Source organism: Cyprinus carpio, chromosome A7, assembly GCF_018340385.1.
Source record: "Cyprinus carpio isolate SPL01 chromosome A7, ASM1834038v1, whole genome shotgun sequence".
In the NCBI taxonomy this organism is placed as follows: domain Eukaryota; kingdom Metazoa; phylum Chordata; class Actinopteri; order Cypriniformes; family Cyprinidae; genus Cyprinus; species Cyprinus carpio.
In genome coordinates, this window is record NC_056578.1 from 17,567,188 (window position 1) to 17,580,799 (window position 13,612).

The window sequence follows — 13,612 nt, forward strand, 5'->3', positions numbered from 1 at the left end:
TTTATCATCCTTGGAAGCTTTCCACTGAAGGTTCTCTATGTTAATAAAATGTTTGATATATTAAGAAAATTGTTCTTTTAACAACTGTAAGGAATCTTTTTATAAAAACAGTGTAGGTGATAATCCATCCCAAGGCCATACAGAATATATAGTTTCACAGAAACAATTCAAAGTGCATATGGTTTTTTTTCTTCAGCACATTAAACTCTTAATGTTAAGGCAGAGAAATTAATTACTATAATTAATTACTATAACAGCCCTAAATATGCATATACAAGCATATACAAGTACACATAGTTCATTAGTATTGTTAATTATATTTGTAATACACAATGATAAAAACACTGTTGTGTGATCCAAGATTAGATTAATTATGTAGCCTATGTAGCAAAGCTTGTCTTACAACAGCTAAGAAGAGACTGTGGCAGGTGCTTCCTTCAGGAGGGGAAGGGTAAAAATAACCTCCTGGAGAAAAGTTCATGGTGTGGGAATGTGAGAGTAGCCTATAAGACCTGTATGTTGAGGGCAAACACCTCAGCTTTGTAGAAAGACTGTATCTTCTGATCTTCTTATCCAAAAACACCTTTAAATTACAACTATTATGACGCTCAAAGCTGTAGAACAAATATGAAGTAAATTATCTGTTCTAACTTGCAAGTATAAGATATCTGCACCTAAGTAACCTCAGTCCCAAGTGAAAATTGATTAAATGATGTAGCAAAGCCCAAATAGAGGCGTTACGTGAGGCTTGTATCTTCGCGGCATGGCCGACAGCTGTAGCTGTGCCACACGACACGTCGTTGTGATTCCAAGAGATTTGGGGGGTTTTACCGCAGTCGATTAAAGCCAGCACGGTGCTTGGCGATGAATGCAAGCGTGCTGAGAGATTGCTGTTCAACAGCCACCGTATCTAAATCTCGTAAAGATTATGAACAATGCCTGAGGGACTCGTTGACATGCCTCTCTGTTACGAGACTGACCCAGAGATAGTAACGCCTTCCCTTAAGATAATCACTTTCATGATCTCCTCGTGTGCTGTATAAAATTAATCGCTTTTTTTTCCTCTGTAAAGACTTATGCTTTTCTTTGTGAAGAGCTCATGGGGTGGAGGGAATCATCTTTTTATTTAGCCAGCCCTATATCATATGTTGGGGCTCGCGTATTCAGCGTCTTGCATCAATTGGACAACGTGTAAATTGCTTTCCGGACAGTTTTGCTCCTCTTCCCTCATTTTCTGAATGTTAGAAATAGGAACACGGCCCCCTTGTAAGACGTCTTGGCCCTCAGATCCCATATATAGGCATTTCAGTGGTCAAATGTCTGAGGGCGGCGAATCGCCGTCCAGATCCTTAAAAAAAGACGCAAGGCAGGAGGAACCGCTAAGGGCCGTTCCCAAAAAAGTATTGGGTGTCTTGCGGAACTTCTCAGGCTCCTGTGAAGGCACATATTTGACAGGCTACAGCGAGACCAGCTCGCACTCCAGCTCAGCGTTCAGTTCAGCACAGACGCTCATCGCCTCTCTCAGTCCAGTGTTTGGTTCGACCACCCATTCACAAACGCAGCCATGGATGCCATCAAGAAGAAGATGCAGATGCTCAAGCTCGACAAGGAGAATGCCTTGGACAGAGCAGAGCAGGCTGAGGCCGATAAGAAGGGAGCAGAGGACAGAAGCAAGCAGGTTGGACTTAAATCGGGCGCTCGTGCATCTGGGTGGCTCTTTGCACCTTTATAAATCAGACTTTAGCCTACATAGTCTGCTTTTATTTTCACAGCTAATTGTGCTGTGGCCTATGGCATAATTCTGTTTTCAACAAGCTTTTCTAATTCTTTTCTCTTATATTTTATTTTTAATTCTATTTTAACTGTTTTTCATATCAGATGTCTTGCTACTACAGTAGACCATCTGTTTTATTGGCCTGCATGGTTAACTGACGCATGAAAGATGTTAACTGAACAAATAATGTATAGTTATAAACGCAGCTGGCAACTGTTCTTGTCTCTGTCCATGTGCATTGACACACGTGCTTCTCCTGCAGCTCGAGGATGACCTGGTTGCCCTGCAGAAGAAGCTGAAGGCAACTGAGGATGAGTTGGACAAATACTCTGAAGCCCTGAAGGATGCTCAGGAGAAACTGGAGCTGGCTGAGAAGAAAGCTACCGATGTAAGCATTCATGGGCACTTGGGGTCTCCCGTCTGATGTCACGCAACCTGTGCCCACCCCTGCTAGACAGACAGTCTGTTCAACTTATTATATACACCTGATTTCATATTTACCATCACGTAGTACTTCGGACAATGTTTTTACCGACTAAACCTTATCGGGAACTGCAAAAACTTAGTCTTTTAAAAATGACACAGGCCTTTCTTAAGCATATTTGCACCACGTGGTGAACGAATACCAAGACGCAGATGGGAAAACAGGCTGCCATATGTACAGTTGCAGGAGAGTGTATGCAAACAGCGGGTTAAATTTAGCTGTGCGCTTTATAAGGAAAGCGGCTGGGGTTCGTTTTCCCACCTAAGCGTCTTAATAGGGGTTCGTGTAGAATTTCACCTCATCCTTGCTGGATAGCTACTTAAGATCAGCGATCATCCATCAAGCTAGTTTGATAAACTGAAAACAATTCTATTGTCTAAAATATAAAATATATATATTTGTGAATAGCTAGGACTATAAATGAATAACAAACCACACAATATGATAAAATATTAATAGCCTATTATGTAGATTTAGGCCTGTATTTAATATATCATATTTTTATATATTTATATTATAATTGTAATAATAAAAGACTGAGAATTATTCACTGACTTTCAGGGAGGCAACTTCTGAAAGAATTTCTGTCAGTAATTTTGTGGGCGCAGTCCCAATAAAAATCGCCTTGGCACCCCAAGTAGCTTTTGGCGCCCCTAGCGAAGTTAGCTAACATTACAGACTTCTAAACAAATCAGTAACCATTTGACTTGAATCTATTTAGCGCACTTTTGTGACCAACTTTTAACCTTTCAAAACGCATTTGAAGCTGTAAGCTGTAAGCTTTTCTTTTTTTTTTTGCTATTTAAAAATAATATATAGCCTACTTGCAGAATATATTTGTAGTTCCCGGGGAATCCAAGTCTCTATTGAGAGAGGGCGAGTGGTCAATCGAAATGAAGCCCAGAATACCCAGTTTCACACTGAAACAATTACCCAATTGCAAAGGATTTCCAAATAGATTGTGCACGACTCGTATTGCAGCAACATTTCACAAGATGGCGCTGTACAACTAGACAATAGCACACAGTTAACAGGTTGCACTGAATTCAGTGTCCAAAAGAGCGCAAAATCTGTAGGAGCAACAAAGTTAAACGTTACGCCCCGTGATAAGAAGTTTTCGATTTTTTCGTCGTTAGAAAGTTCACAAAAATTGATTGTGCTTAATAGATGGAGAGGGCGGTGATGCTTTTTGCGCACTCCATTAAACTGTCTTTAAACAACGCGTACCTTTCATTTAATGTTTTCCAGAAAATGAATAGACACTAGCATTTGGATATTGTGAGGTATTGGTCAGTATATCTTGATTTTATCCCGTTTAAAACCATAGTATGTAAAACGACAGCGTTATAAGTTCTAGTGATATTTGTCCCGAAAGCGCTCTTTAAATCTATGTGCATGTCTTAATGTAGACCAGACGTATTAGTGCGCTGTGAACTCATTACTGTCGTCTGTGCGCAGGCTGAGGGCGACGTCGCTTCCCTGAACAGACGCATCCAGCTGGTTGAGGAGGAGTTGGATCGCGCTCAGGAGCGTCTGGCCACTGCTCTGCAGAAGCTGGAGGAGGCTGAGAAGGCTGCTGATGAGAGTGAGAGGTGTGTGGCACAAAACAGACCATGAGACTCTTAAAAAAGTCTGAAATATAGTTTTTTTTTTCATTTCCCATTTTCTCTGTTTTATTTTCCATGTCTAAATGACAATTTAAAACCACAATGTGATTATTTTTTTTCAAACCCCCCCCCCCCCCAAAAAAACCCTGCATATTATTGTTTTTATTACAGTGACCTGAAAATCAGTTCATTAGATTCTACTATGTCTAAAATATCTTATAATTTAAATTGTTAGATATAGTAGAGGCCAAAACATCTGACATTAGAAACCAAAATCCCAAATTTAAGGGATGATAAGTTTCAAAACTAGCTACTTTTTATGCTGTTAATCTAATTAAGTTAATAGTTTATTAAACATATGCAATAGGTCTCATGATTTTTAGGGATTTATAATAACATTTAAACTCTTTCTCTCTCTCTCTCAGAGGCATGAAGGTCATTGAGAATAGGGCCCTGAAGGATGAGGAGAAGATGGAGCTGCAGGAGATCCAGTTGAAGGAGGCCAAGCACATTGCTGAGGAGGCCGACCGCAAGTATGAGGAGGTCGGTTTTCTCTCTCTTTCTTTCTTTACTCTTATAATGTCTAATAGATAAATACAATAAAATTATGAATAAGTAATTTCACATAAACAGTGTCTTTCCCCTTGGACAGCTAAACACACGTACACTTATAATGTTGTCTTTGTGATGGTTCACAGGTGGCCCGTAAGCTGGTGATTGTTGAGGGTGAGCTGGAGCGTACTGAGGAGCGTGCTGAGCTCAATGAGAGGTAAAAACAAACAAATGTAATACTTTTAAAACATATTTGCTTTTCTTGGCTTCTGTGTGTCAAATTTTCTGTGACTTCCACTTATAGTAAGTGCTCTGAACTGGAGGAGGAGTTGAAAACTGTGACCAACAACATGAAGTCCCTGGAAGCCCAGGCTGAGAAGGTAAGTGTGTGAATGTTTGTGTTTATGTGTGAATGATCATCTGTGTATATTTGTTTTGTGTGTTGGTGTTTATAGACGGCACATTAATCCTCTCTTCTGTCTTTCCCATCTACAGTACTCTGCTAAGGAGGACAAATATGAGGAGGAGATCAAGGTCTTGACTGACAAGCTTAAGGAGGTGAGTTCATTCAGCTTCCATCTTGTGTGTGTCTGTGTGTGTGCATATATATAAGAGCGCCTGACGTCTCTCTGTGTTGCAGGCTGAGACTCGTGCTGAGTTCGCTGAGAGATCAGTCGCCAAGCTTGAGAAGACCATTGATGATCTGGAGGGTATGTCAACTTGTACCTTACTGTTGCTATTAGACATGGGTCAAATCCTTAGTTACATCCTTGGAATATCAGGTTTAAGTTCTGTTACAATTAACAGTTTACATAGTGATTTAAAGGATATGCCTTTAAATTAGCAGCGGTACATATCGCCACCACTAGAATGTACTGTTTAAGTATTTGTGAAATTGTATTTTCTCATGATTAAGGAAGGTAAGTTCACTTCATTTCATTTCTGTTTAATTACTGTTTTCCAAGTCTTTTCTTTTATCTGTCTCTCTGTGGCCACTTGTCACTGTTCGATCAATGTTTGCATTGCTTCTTCTTCCTTATTTTTTGTTTCTCCATTCTTTTCCACTCCTCCCCACTCAACACCCCTCTGCCGTTCTGGCCTTTAATTGGCTTCTTTAGATGAATTGTATGCTCAGAAACTCAAGTACAAAGCCATCAGCGAGGAGCTGGACCACGCTCTCAACGACATGACCTCCATGTAACTATCGCCCCCTGTTCCTCGTCTTCGTGTATGAGAGTGTGCACACGTGTTTTGGTTTAATAACATTTCCAGTTTCTCTGTCTGTTAGTATAATCTAATTTTCAGGTTTTATGAAGGATTTTAAACTGAACCCAGTGTTAAGATTAAAGTCTGCCTCACATAAACCTTTCTGTTGATTTACTAAGTATGAAGTGATGTATAAAAGATGAGATTACACCCAAACAACACACACTGTCTTTCGTCTGGAAAGCATGATGACTCTTTTTTTTTTATCTCTTGCATGCCCTTTGTTGTTTGATATCACCATCTCTCGTTTGTTTCAACTAATTTTTTTCTTTTGTTATTTATTTATAACATTAATGTTTACATTTTTGCAACTTGCTAAATTATTTAGATATTAATAAAATAAAACAAAATTAATCTCAAAATGCCTGATGTAATCGTTTTCTCAAATGCATGAACATACTTGTTGCATGATCGACCCAATATATAAATATATATATGCATATGTGTGTGTGTTTATTTATGAGATACCGACAGTCTTTTTAAATCTCTCGCATGCCCTTTACTGTTTAATATCACCATCTCTTGTTTGTTTCAACTTGGTTTTTTTTTCTCCCCCTGCACAGTTAAATTTTTTACATCTCATCTCTGGCTCCGGGCACCATCTGAGCGGCAACTCCTTCATTTCCTCCATGTTTCTCTATTTTTCCTCTGTTGCTGCTTTCCTCCATCGCACTATTCTCAGTGGGGATGGAGCACTTAGTTCTATAGTCCCATCACTTGTACAGAAATTGTTTGCTTTCTGTAAAATAAAACTTTCATCTCTGTAAGCTCCCCACTCCTTTCTCTCTTTAAGATGTCTTAACTCTTGATTTCATATGTCCTTAATTTATTGTCAAGAAGCTTGAATAAAATCCAAAAAAAGCTCCTTCTCATCACCTTATGTTGCTTCTCTCTTTGGCATCTGTAATTCTCCTATTCATACCATCACATTTCATTTAATTTTAGGTAAATGCTTTTGGAACTAACATCTCTCCTTAGATTTACACTCTCCTCTCCTCTCCTCTCCTCTCCTCTCCTCTCCTCTCCTCTCCTCTCCTCTCCTCTCCTCTCCTCTCCTCTCCTCTCCTCTCCTCTCCTCTCCTCTCCTCTCCTCTCCTCTCCAGACTCCCTCTATCAACAGCTCCAGAAAAACCGGGTCCTTTCACATGAGCTCAGTTTAGCACTCAATGAATTCTAACCTCACAACAGAATGAGTGAAAACCAGGGCGTACACTGAATATTACACTGTATTGTTTGTGTTGCACACAGAATAACCATTAATCTGTGAAGACAGATAATCCATAATTTCATTATTCTATTATTGTTGATACTAGAGATCTTGAGCTTTTTTATGTCAAGGTTAAAGGCATTAAAAAATTTATGTATTTCCTGTATATGGGTTGCATCCGCAAGAGTGACAAAACCTAAAGCTTATATTTTAAATGTAAAAAATCATGGCAACCTGTTTCCTTTAAATGGTGACCAGCCTCAACCTTTTCAATGTATTTTACATGAAGGGAAAAGTTTACATTTACTTTTACATTTAATCATTTAGCAGACGCTTTTATCCAAAGCGACTTACAAATGAGAACAATAGAAGCAATCAGATCAACAAGAGAAAGGGGACATAGAAAGGGGAAAGTGCTTTCTGCATTATATAACACACCTTGGATCATTACCAAAGTCGTGTTGTGTTGTAGGAGTAGACTATATTTACTTCTTTCAGTAATCCTTCTAGAATCAGAAAAAATATTTCTAGATTAAGTATCTGAATTATACACTTGTAAAACTATCAATTCAGATTTATCACATTTACAGTTTTTCTGATTTGCTAAGACACATTTCTTGAAACCATCACTCATTTTCTCAAAACTTTAAACACAAATCCAAGTCGTCAAACTAAATTCTCAGAACTCCTGACTCTTCTGGCAAAATCAAACAATGGCTTCAAAACCATTTCACCTGTACTCAGAATCAAACAAAGCTTTCAAATCATACACACATTAGTCAATAATATACAAAATACAGATCATTCATTAGACACTACATCAAAAAATGGAGAGCACGGTGTCCAGTGCATTATTGAATTATTGTGTGTAAATGATGGCAAGCGTGTTGCAGTTGTGCTGAACTTTTCCTTTCTTGTGTTTAGGGTTTTGCATGCCAAGTTTACCACAGTGCAAATTGCGTTTTACTTGTTTGAAAGGTTTTGCAGAAAGAGTGATTTATTTGACAAATTGGTTTAGGCTATTGAGAATTTGGTTCAGAGAATGGGATTTGGTGTCTTAGCAAATGTGAAAAACTGTAAAATGTGCAATTTCTAATATCCATGCAATGCGCAACACTCAGGTACACAAATACAAATGTTTAATTTTTTTTGCAACTTGCTAAATTATTCATATAACTGAAAAAAATAAATAATTTAATCTCAAAATGCCAAATGTTACTTGCATGAACATACTTGTTGCGCAATTAAAGATAGATAGATAGATAGATAGATAGATAGATAGATAGATAGATAGATAGATAGATAGATAGATAGATAGATTGATAGATAGATGTGTGTGTGACAGATTTTTTTAGTAAACTTAGTGTAGTTAGAGGCCTGTACCAGTGCTCGCTGTGAGACTTTTAAACAACTTCCGGTTCCGCCTCCGTGTGAGTCAGATGTGAGAAGAGAATTCGTGTGAAAATGGAAGTGAATGCAGCCTCTCCAAACATCTTGGGGGAAAGTAAAGCTGGATATGTCCTAAGTAATGTTGCCGAGGTCGTGGAGAGGATTTTGACATTTGTCCCGACTAAAAATCTCCTCCGGATAGCAAGGTAATGATGCTACTTGAGTGTGGATGTTTTAGCCTGTTAGCTTTGAGCTAATCAGAAGACCATCACAGCTTAAGCGGTATTATATAAACTCATTTTATAAATGAACAACATTTTTATGTACACGTACACGTTTACGTTGACGTTGTTGAGTGATTAGGTTGGTCCGATCTTCCTGGTTTCGCTTTTTCTTTCTCAAGACTAGATCACACACCGGTCATTGCTGCCAGAAAATACTTTAAATACTTCCAAAGATCTTAATTAACGATAGTTGGTTATATTCATCTGGATGTCAGTCGTCACTCAGATTCGTAAACAGAATGCAAATAAATTAGTTTGGATGGTATAACTTCTGATTTTAGGTGATGGGTTTATTTGGGTTTGTCAGCTGATGCTAATCGTGTAAAATACAAACACCAAGGGCTCCAGAACAAAACTTAAGTTGAAAAACATTGGTTCGTACAATGAATAACTTAAATTATATTTTTACTTGTTACATTTCAGAAGCGATTTGCGCTTCAGATCATTGGGTGCGTAGAATAGATTATTATTGTACCTTTTAACAACAATTACTGTCACTATGAAACTATCCTTTACTATATACAGTAGACCACGATGATTCACGGTATACAAACTACAGTGTGTCTTAGTATTTTTCTGTATTTAGTATTGTTTGCGTTTGAGTTTGTAAGAATATTTCTGCCTGTTTTGGTAATCGAGTTTTGGATTTTTTTTTTTTTTTTCAGACCTAACTTTACAATAGCCATAAAAATACATATATAATAACAATGGAGAATTAAAATGTGATCAAAAGCAAGTAATCTTACAGTTTTTTTTATATACAGTACCACTGAAATGCATAATGTAATAGTATATATGTGCATATATGTGCATATATGCTGCAACATGCCACACAAAATTCTCTCTTATTTTAGTAAAATATTTAAATATCTTTTAGACAACAAATCATTGATTTATTACAACAAAACACTGTGACCATCTTCATTTACGTATTTCCATATGAGCAACCAGTTGCAGACTGACGTCTGACAAAAACTAAAATACACAATGCTTATATCAATATCTGTTTGTATGTTGATATTAGTGTTTCTGTTTCTGTAGTGTGTGCAGGCTGTGGAGGAACTGTGCACGCAGAGTCCTGAGGACGCAGCAGAGACTGACCTGGCTCTCTGCCTCTGGCTCATCCATATACCAGGAGCATGTTTTGCTTAGAACTATGGCAGAAGACTTGGAGGTCTGATGGTCTTTGCTGCGTTTTTTGTCACAAAGAGAAGTTAAAGTTGTTGTTAACTCTAGTAATGACAAGCATATTCTTTACAGATTTTTGAAATGTTTGTCTTTTCTCTGACTCCCTGCAGAAGATCTATGTGCTGCCCCAAACAGCTCTCTTAATGGTGGATGGGGAAAACTTCAGCTGGCCTTTTAGCTACAGACACAAAAAGGGTAAGTTACTTTATTACTTGTATTTTAAAAAGCCCTTTCGATCGTGATGAGGAGATTCACCCGTTCCCTTCCATCCATTCTTGCTACAGCCAGGAAGTCTGAGAATGAAGTAGAGTCAGATCCTGTTGAGAAGCTGAGACGCTTACTGCCTAGCACTTGTGATTTAATAGGCATCGTCGCATCAGGAATTGTGGGTAAGACTAACTGTCCCTCTTTCCCTGTATTCTGCCATTACTGTGTTTGATGGTAAGGTCAGTGCAGCAGTGTAACTGTAATTTCTTATGCTGTGTGCTACAGTGACCCCCAGTGGTTCACCCAGCAGCCCCCCAGAAGAGCACGAAGAGGGTGAAGCTGGCTTCAGTCTGCTTTTCCCTGCCATGGATGGGGTCACCATCCGGCCTTTTCACTTCTGCAAAAAGAGCCTCAGTGAATCAGCAATGGAGGAAGCAGGTGAGTTGTTTAAATTGTAGCAAGTGGTTCAATGTTTTTTTTTTTCTCAAGACAAATCTTTTCATCAAAAGACAGTGAATAAAAATATATAAATATATTATATATACATTTTATATATATATATATATATATATATATATATATATATATATATATATATATATATATATATATATATATATATATATATATATAATGATCAAAAATGCAGTAAAAAGAATATTGCTAAATATTATTCCAATTTAAAATAACTGTTTTCTAAATTAATATATTTTAAAATGTAATTTATTCCTGTCATTGCAAAGCTGAATTTTCAGCAGCCATTACTCCAGACTTCAGTGTCACATGATCCTTCAGAAATCTGATTTTGTCTTCATGAAACATTTCTTATTATCAATGTTTAAAACAGTTGTGCTGCTTCATATTTTTGTGGAAACCGTGAGACTTTTGTTTCAGGATTCTTAAAATAGAAAGTTCAGAAGCACATTTTGAATTTGAAATATGGAATTTGAAATAGAATCTTTTGTAATATTAATGTCTTTTTGATCAATTTAAAGAGATGGTTCACCCAAAAATTAAAATTGTCATCATTTACTCAACCTCATTCCATTTCAAACCTGTATGAATTTCTTTCTGTAGCTTAACACAAAAGAAGATATTTTGAAGAATGTTGGTAACTAAACAGGTGATGGTACCCATTGACTTCCATAGTATTTACGGTGGACGTCACTGTGTACCGTCAAATGCTAGGTTCAAAATGTATTATTATTTGTTCTTAACAGAAGAAAGAATCTCATATAGGTTTGGAACGACATGAGGGTCAGTAAATTATATTTATTTATTCCTGTACTCAATCTTTGCTGAACAAAAGTATTAGTTACAATAATAATAATAATAAGTCTTACTAACCCCAAACTTTTGAATGGTAGTGTATGTAGACATTGGTTTGGTTGGATGGTAAGTCATGTCAAAATACTCTGTATTTGATTTTCAGGGTTGATCAATAACCCTGATCTAAAGGTGGTGCTGATGTTTGACTACGAGACCTGGAAAGCTGGAGGTCGGTGCTTTCTTAAAAAGCTTCTTGAACCTCTTTCTCAAAATAATGTACTTATTGTTGGAGGACAAGTTGAGAGGACCTTTTCCAATAACACAACCTGGTAAGTAAAGAAAGGTCTTGATTTTAGATGAGTCAAGTTAGTTCCTGTATTCTATTTATTTTTTCTCATCTTGTATGTAGAGGTTTTATGGTCAAGACTTCAAACTTCCTCTTCCCTATATTTTTGTCCAGTTTTTTTCCCCCTCATCTGCCCACTATGTGAAAAAGAGATCTACTCTGCATGTTGTAATTTAACATTTTCTCATTGTCACATACAGGAATATATATTTCTCAGCCCATTTCCTCTACTGTCTCAGACATTATTACAAATATAATCTTCATTTCTGAGGTTCGTATGTGTTCTATCTGTTTGCAGCTGTTCGCCAGGCTCTTTTGGTGCAGTAGGACTGACCTTCAGTGGCTCCAAGATCCAGGGCGCCTCAGTGCTGGTGGACCAGGACGTAAGCAGCCTGAAAGCAGCAGAGGCCACTATCCAGCGGCTGAAGGCTGCTAATATCCCAGAGAGAAACACCATGGGCTTCATGTTTGCCTGTGTGGGCCGTGGCCACAACAGCTACAATAACCAGCGTAACGTGGAGGCCAGCGCTTTCCGGAAGATCTTCTCCAACATTCCACTCCTGGGATTCTTTGGCAATGGGGAGATCGGCTGCGACCGTATTGTCAAAGAGAGCTACACATTGAGCGAGACAGATGCTGATGGACTACAGCACTCTTTTACTACGGTCATGAGTCTGGTGCATTTTGGCTAACACAAACTCAAAACTGAGACCGTTGTCATGGCAAATGACAAGGAATCCCATTGTCAACTTGGTTTTCAGGACAGATGCCGACTGCTTGTTTAAGTTAACCGATGGTGATCAGGTATAATTCTCCAAGGTTCTTTCCTCTGACTTTTTTTTCTTCTTAATTCAGGATGTCAGTGGGACATTCGGCATTAAAAAGCAACAACAAAAACAATTAGGGAAGTTAAAACCTTGACCTTTTACTTCAGTTTATACTTAAAATGTTTTTATTTTTTATGTGTAGAGCACAGCTTAAATCTGTCAACAGTTTTCTTGTGGGCTGTATGGCTCTCTTCAGGCCTTCTATACAAATAGTTTGTAAAATTCACGCACTTGTAAGAAAAAAAAAATAAAAAATGAAAAGGTAATTGTGATGGAATGGCTAATGATGTAGCCTTTCATCAGCCTTGGTACGGCTTATGGGACTTTGGTGGGAATTCCGCTATCCTCACTTGCCATGTCCAATAGCAAGTGCAGGAAGAGTATTCACAATGAAAGGCATATCTGGCACATATCTGTATACTGTAACAATTGACTTGCTTGCGGTTTTTAGTGTCTAGATTGGAATAATAAAGGACAGAAGCGGAAAAAGTTGAATTTCTTTGTAATATATCAGTGTATTTACTCTGCCTGTCCCAATCAAAATCCTGTAAAAATCCAGTTTAATTCTAACGAGGTAATCTTCCATTTCAATATACATCAATTCAGTTGAGTTCTTCTTAAAGGTTAATCATTTGTTCTGTTCACTAGCTAAATAACACATTTTGTTGATCACAGATAAGTGAAGTCTCAAAGGGCTATTTACCTGCATTGTGGAGAGATATATTTGCTGCAGTATTTAGAAGGTTGATTTAAACTGTTGTTGCCAAATCTTTTTTCCCAACTTTGTTCAGATCATATACATAATACTTTGCTTCAAGGAAAGTAAGTTTTACTACTGTCAAATATTTTCATGGCAATGTGTTGGTTTTTCTTCATCTGCTGCTGGGTCGTGCAGATATGAGTTCTGCATCATGTATATAATAAAATAAATTGTGTCATCTGTCGATTAGTGTGGTGCAGTCCATACCCTTTTTACATTTCCAGGTGTACATGCGCGGAAGTAAACTGTATGACATAGAAGGCCATGGAAAATTGAACTTTTGGGTTCCTATATTACAACAGCAAAATTAAAAAAATCAAGTATTGTGTTTTCATAACTTTTTAAGGTAGGAAACAAATATTGAGAAATGAACTATGGCAGCCGGAAGAGAGAAATATGTCAAATTTAGGCACCCAATCTCTCCAATGTTTCCAAATTGTGTAATTTATTGC

General features: G+C 37.6%; 2 protein-coding genes across 2 annotated transcripts; both read left to right on the top strand.

Moving 5' to 3' along the window:
- Positions 1 to 1,375: 1,375 nt before the first annotated feature.
- Positions 1,376 to 6,563, top strand: LOC109064614 (tropomyosin alpha-1 chain). Its single transcript, XM_042760029.1, has 10 exons — positions 1,376 to 1,678; positions 2,037 to 2,162; positions 3,717 to 3,850; positions 4,291 to 4,408; positions 4,564 to 4,634; positions 4,722 to 4,797; positions 4,913 to 4,975; positions 5,058 to 5,127; positions 5,536 to 5,614; positions 6,247 to 6,563. Exons 1-10 carry the CDS (start codon positions 1,565 to 1,567, stop codon positions 6,248 to 6,250), a joined length of 855 nt encoding a protein of 284 aa, XP_042615963.1. The 5' UTR covers positions 1,376 to 1,564; the 3' UTR covers positions 6,251 to 6,563.
- Positions 6,564 to 8,284: 1,721 nt separating this feature from the next.
- On the top strand, positions 8,285 to 13,344 carry LOC109064613 (F-box only protein 22-like). Its single transcript, XM_019081658.2, has 7 exons — positions 8,285 to 8,485; positions 9,605 to 9,737; positions 9,862 to 9,946; positions 10,036 to 10,140; positions 10,244 to 10,396; positions 11,391 to 11,556; positions 11,872 to 13,344. Exons 1-7 carry the CDS (start codon positions 8,355 to 8,357, stop codon positions 12,263 to 12,265), a joined length of 1,167 nt encoding a protein of 388 aa, XP_018937203.1. The 5' UTR covers positions 8,285 to 8,354; the 3' UTR covers positions 12,266 to 13,344.
- Positions 13,345 to 13,612: the final 268 nt, after the last annotated feature.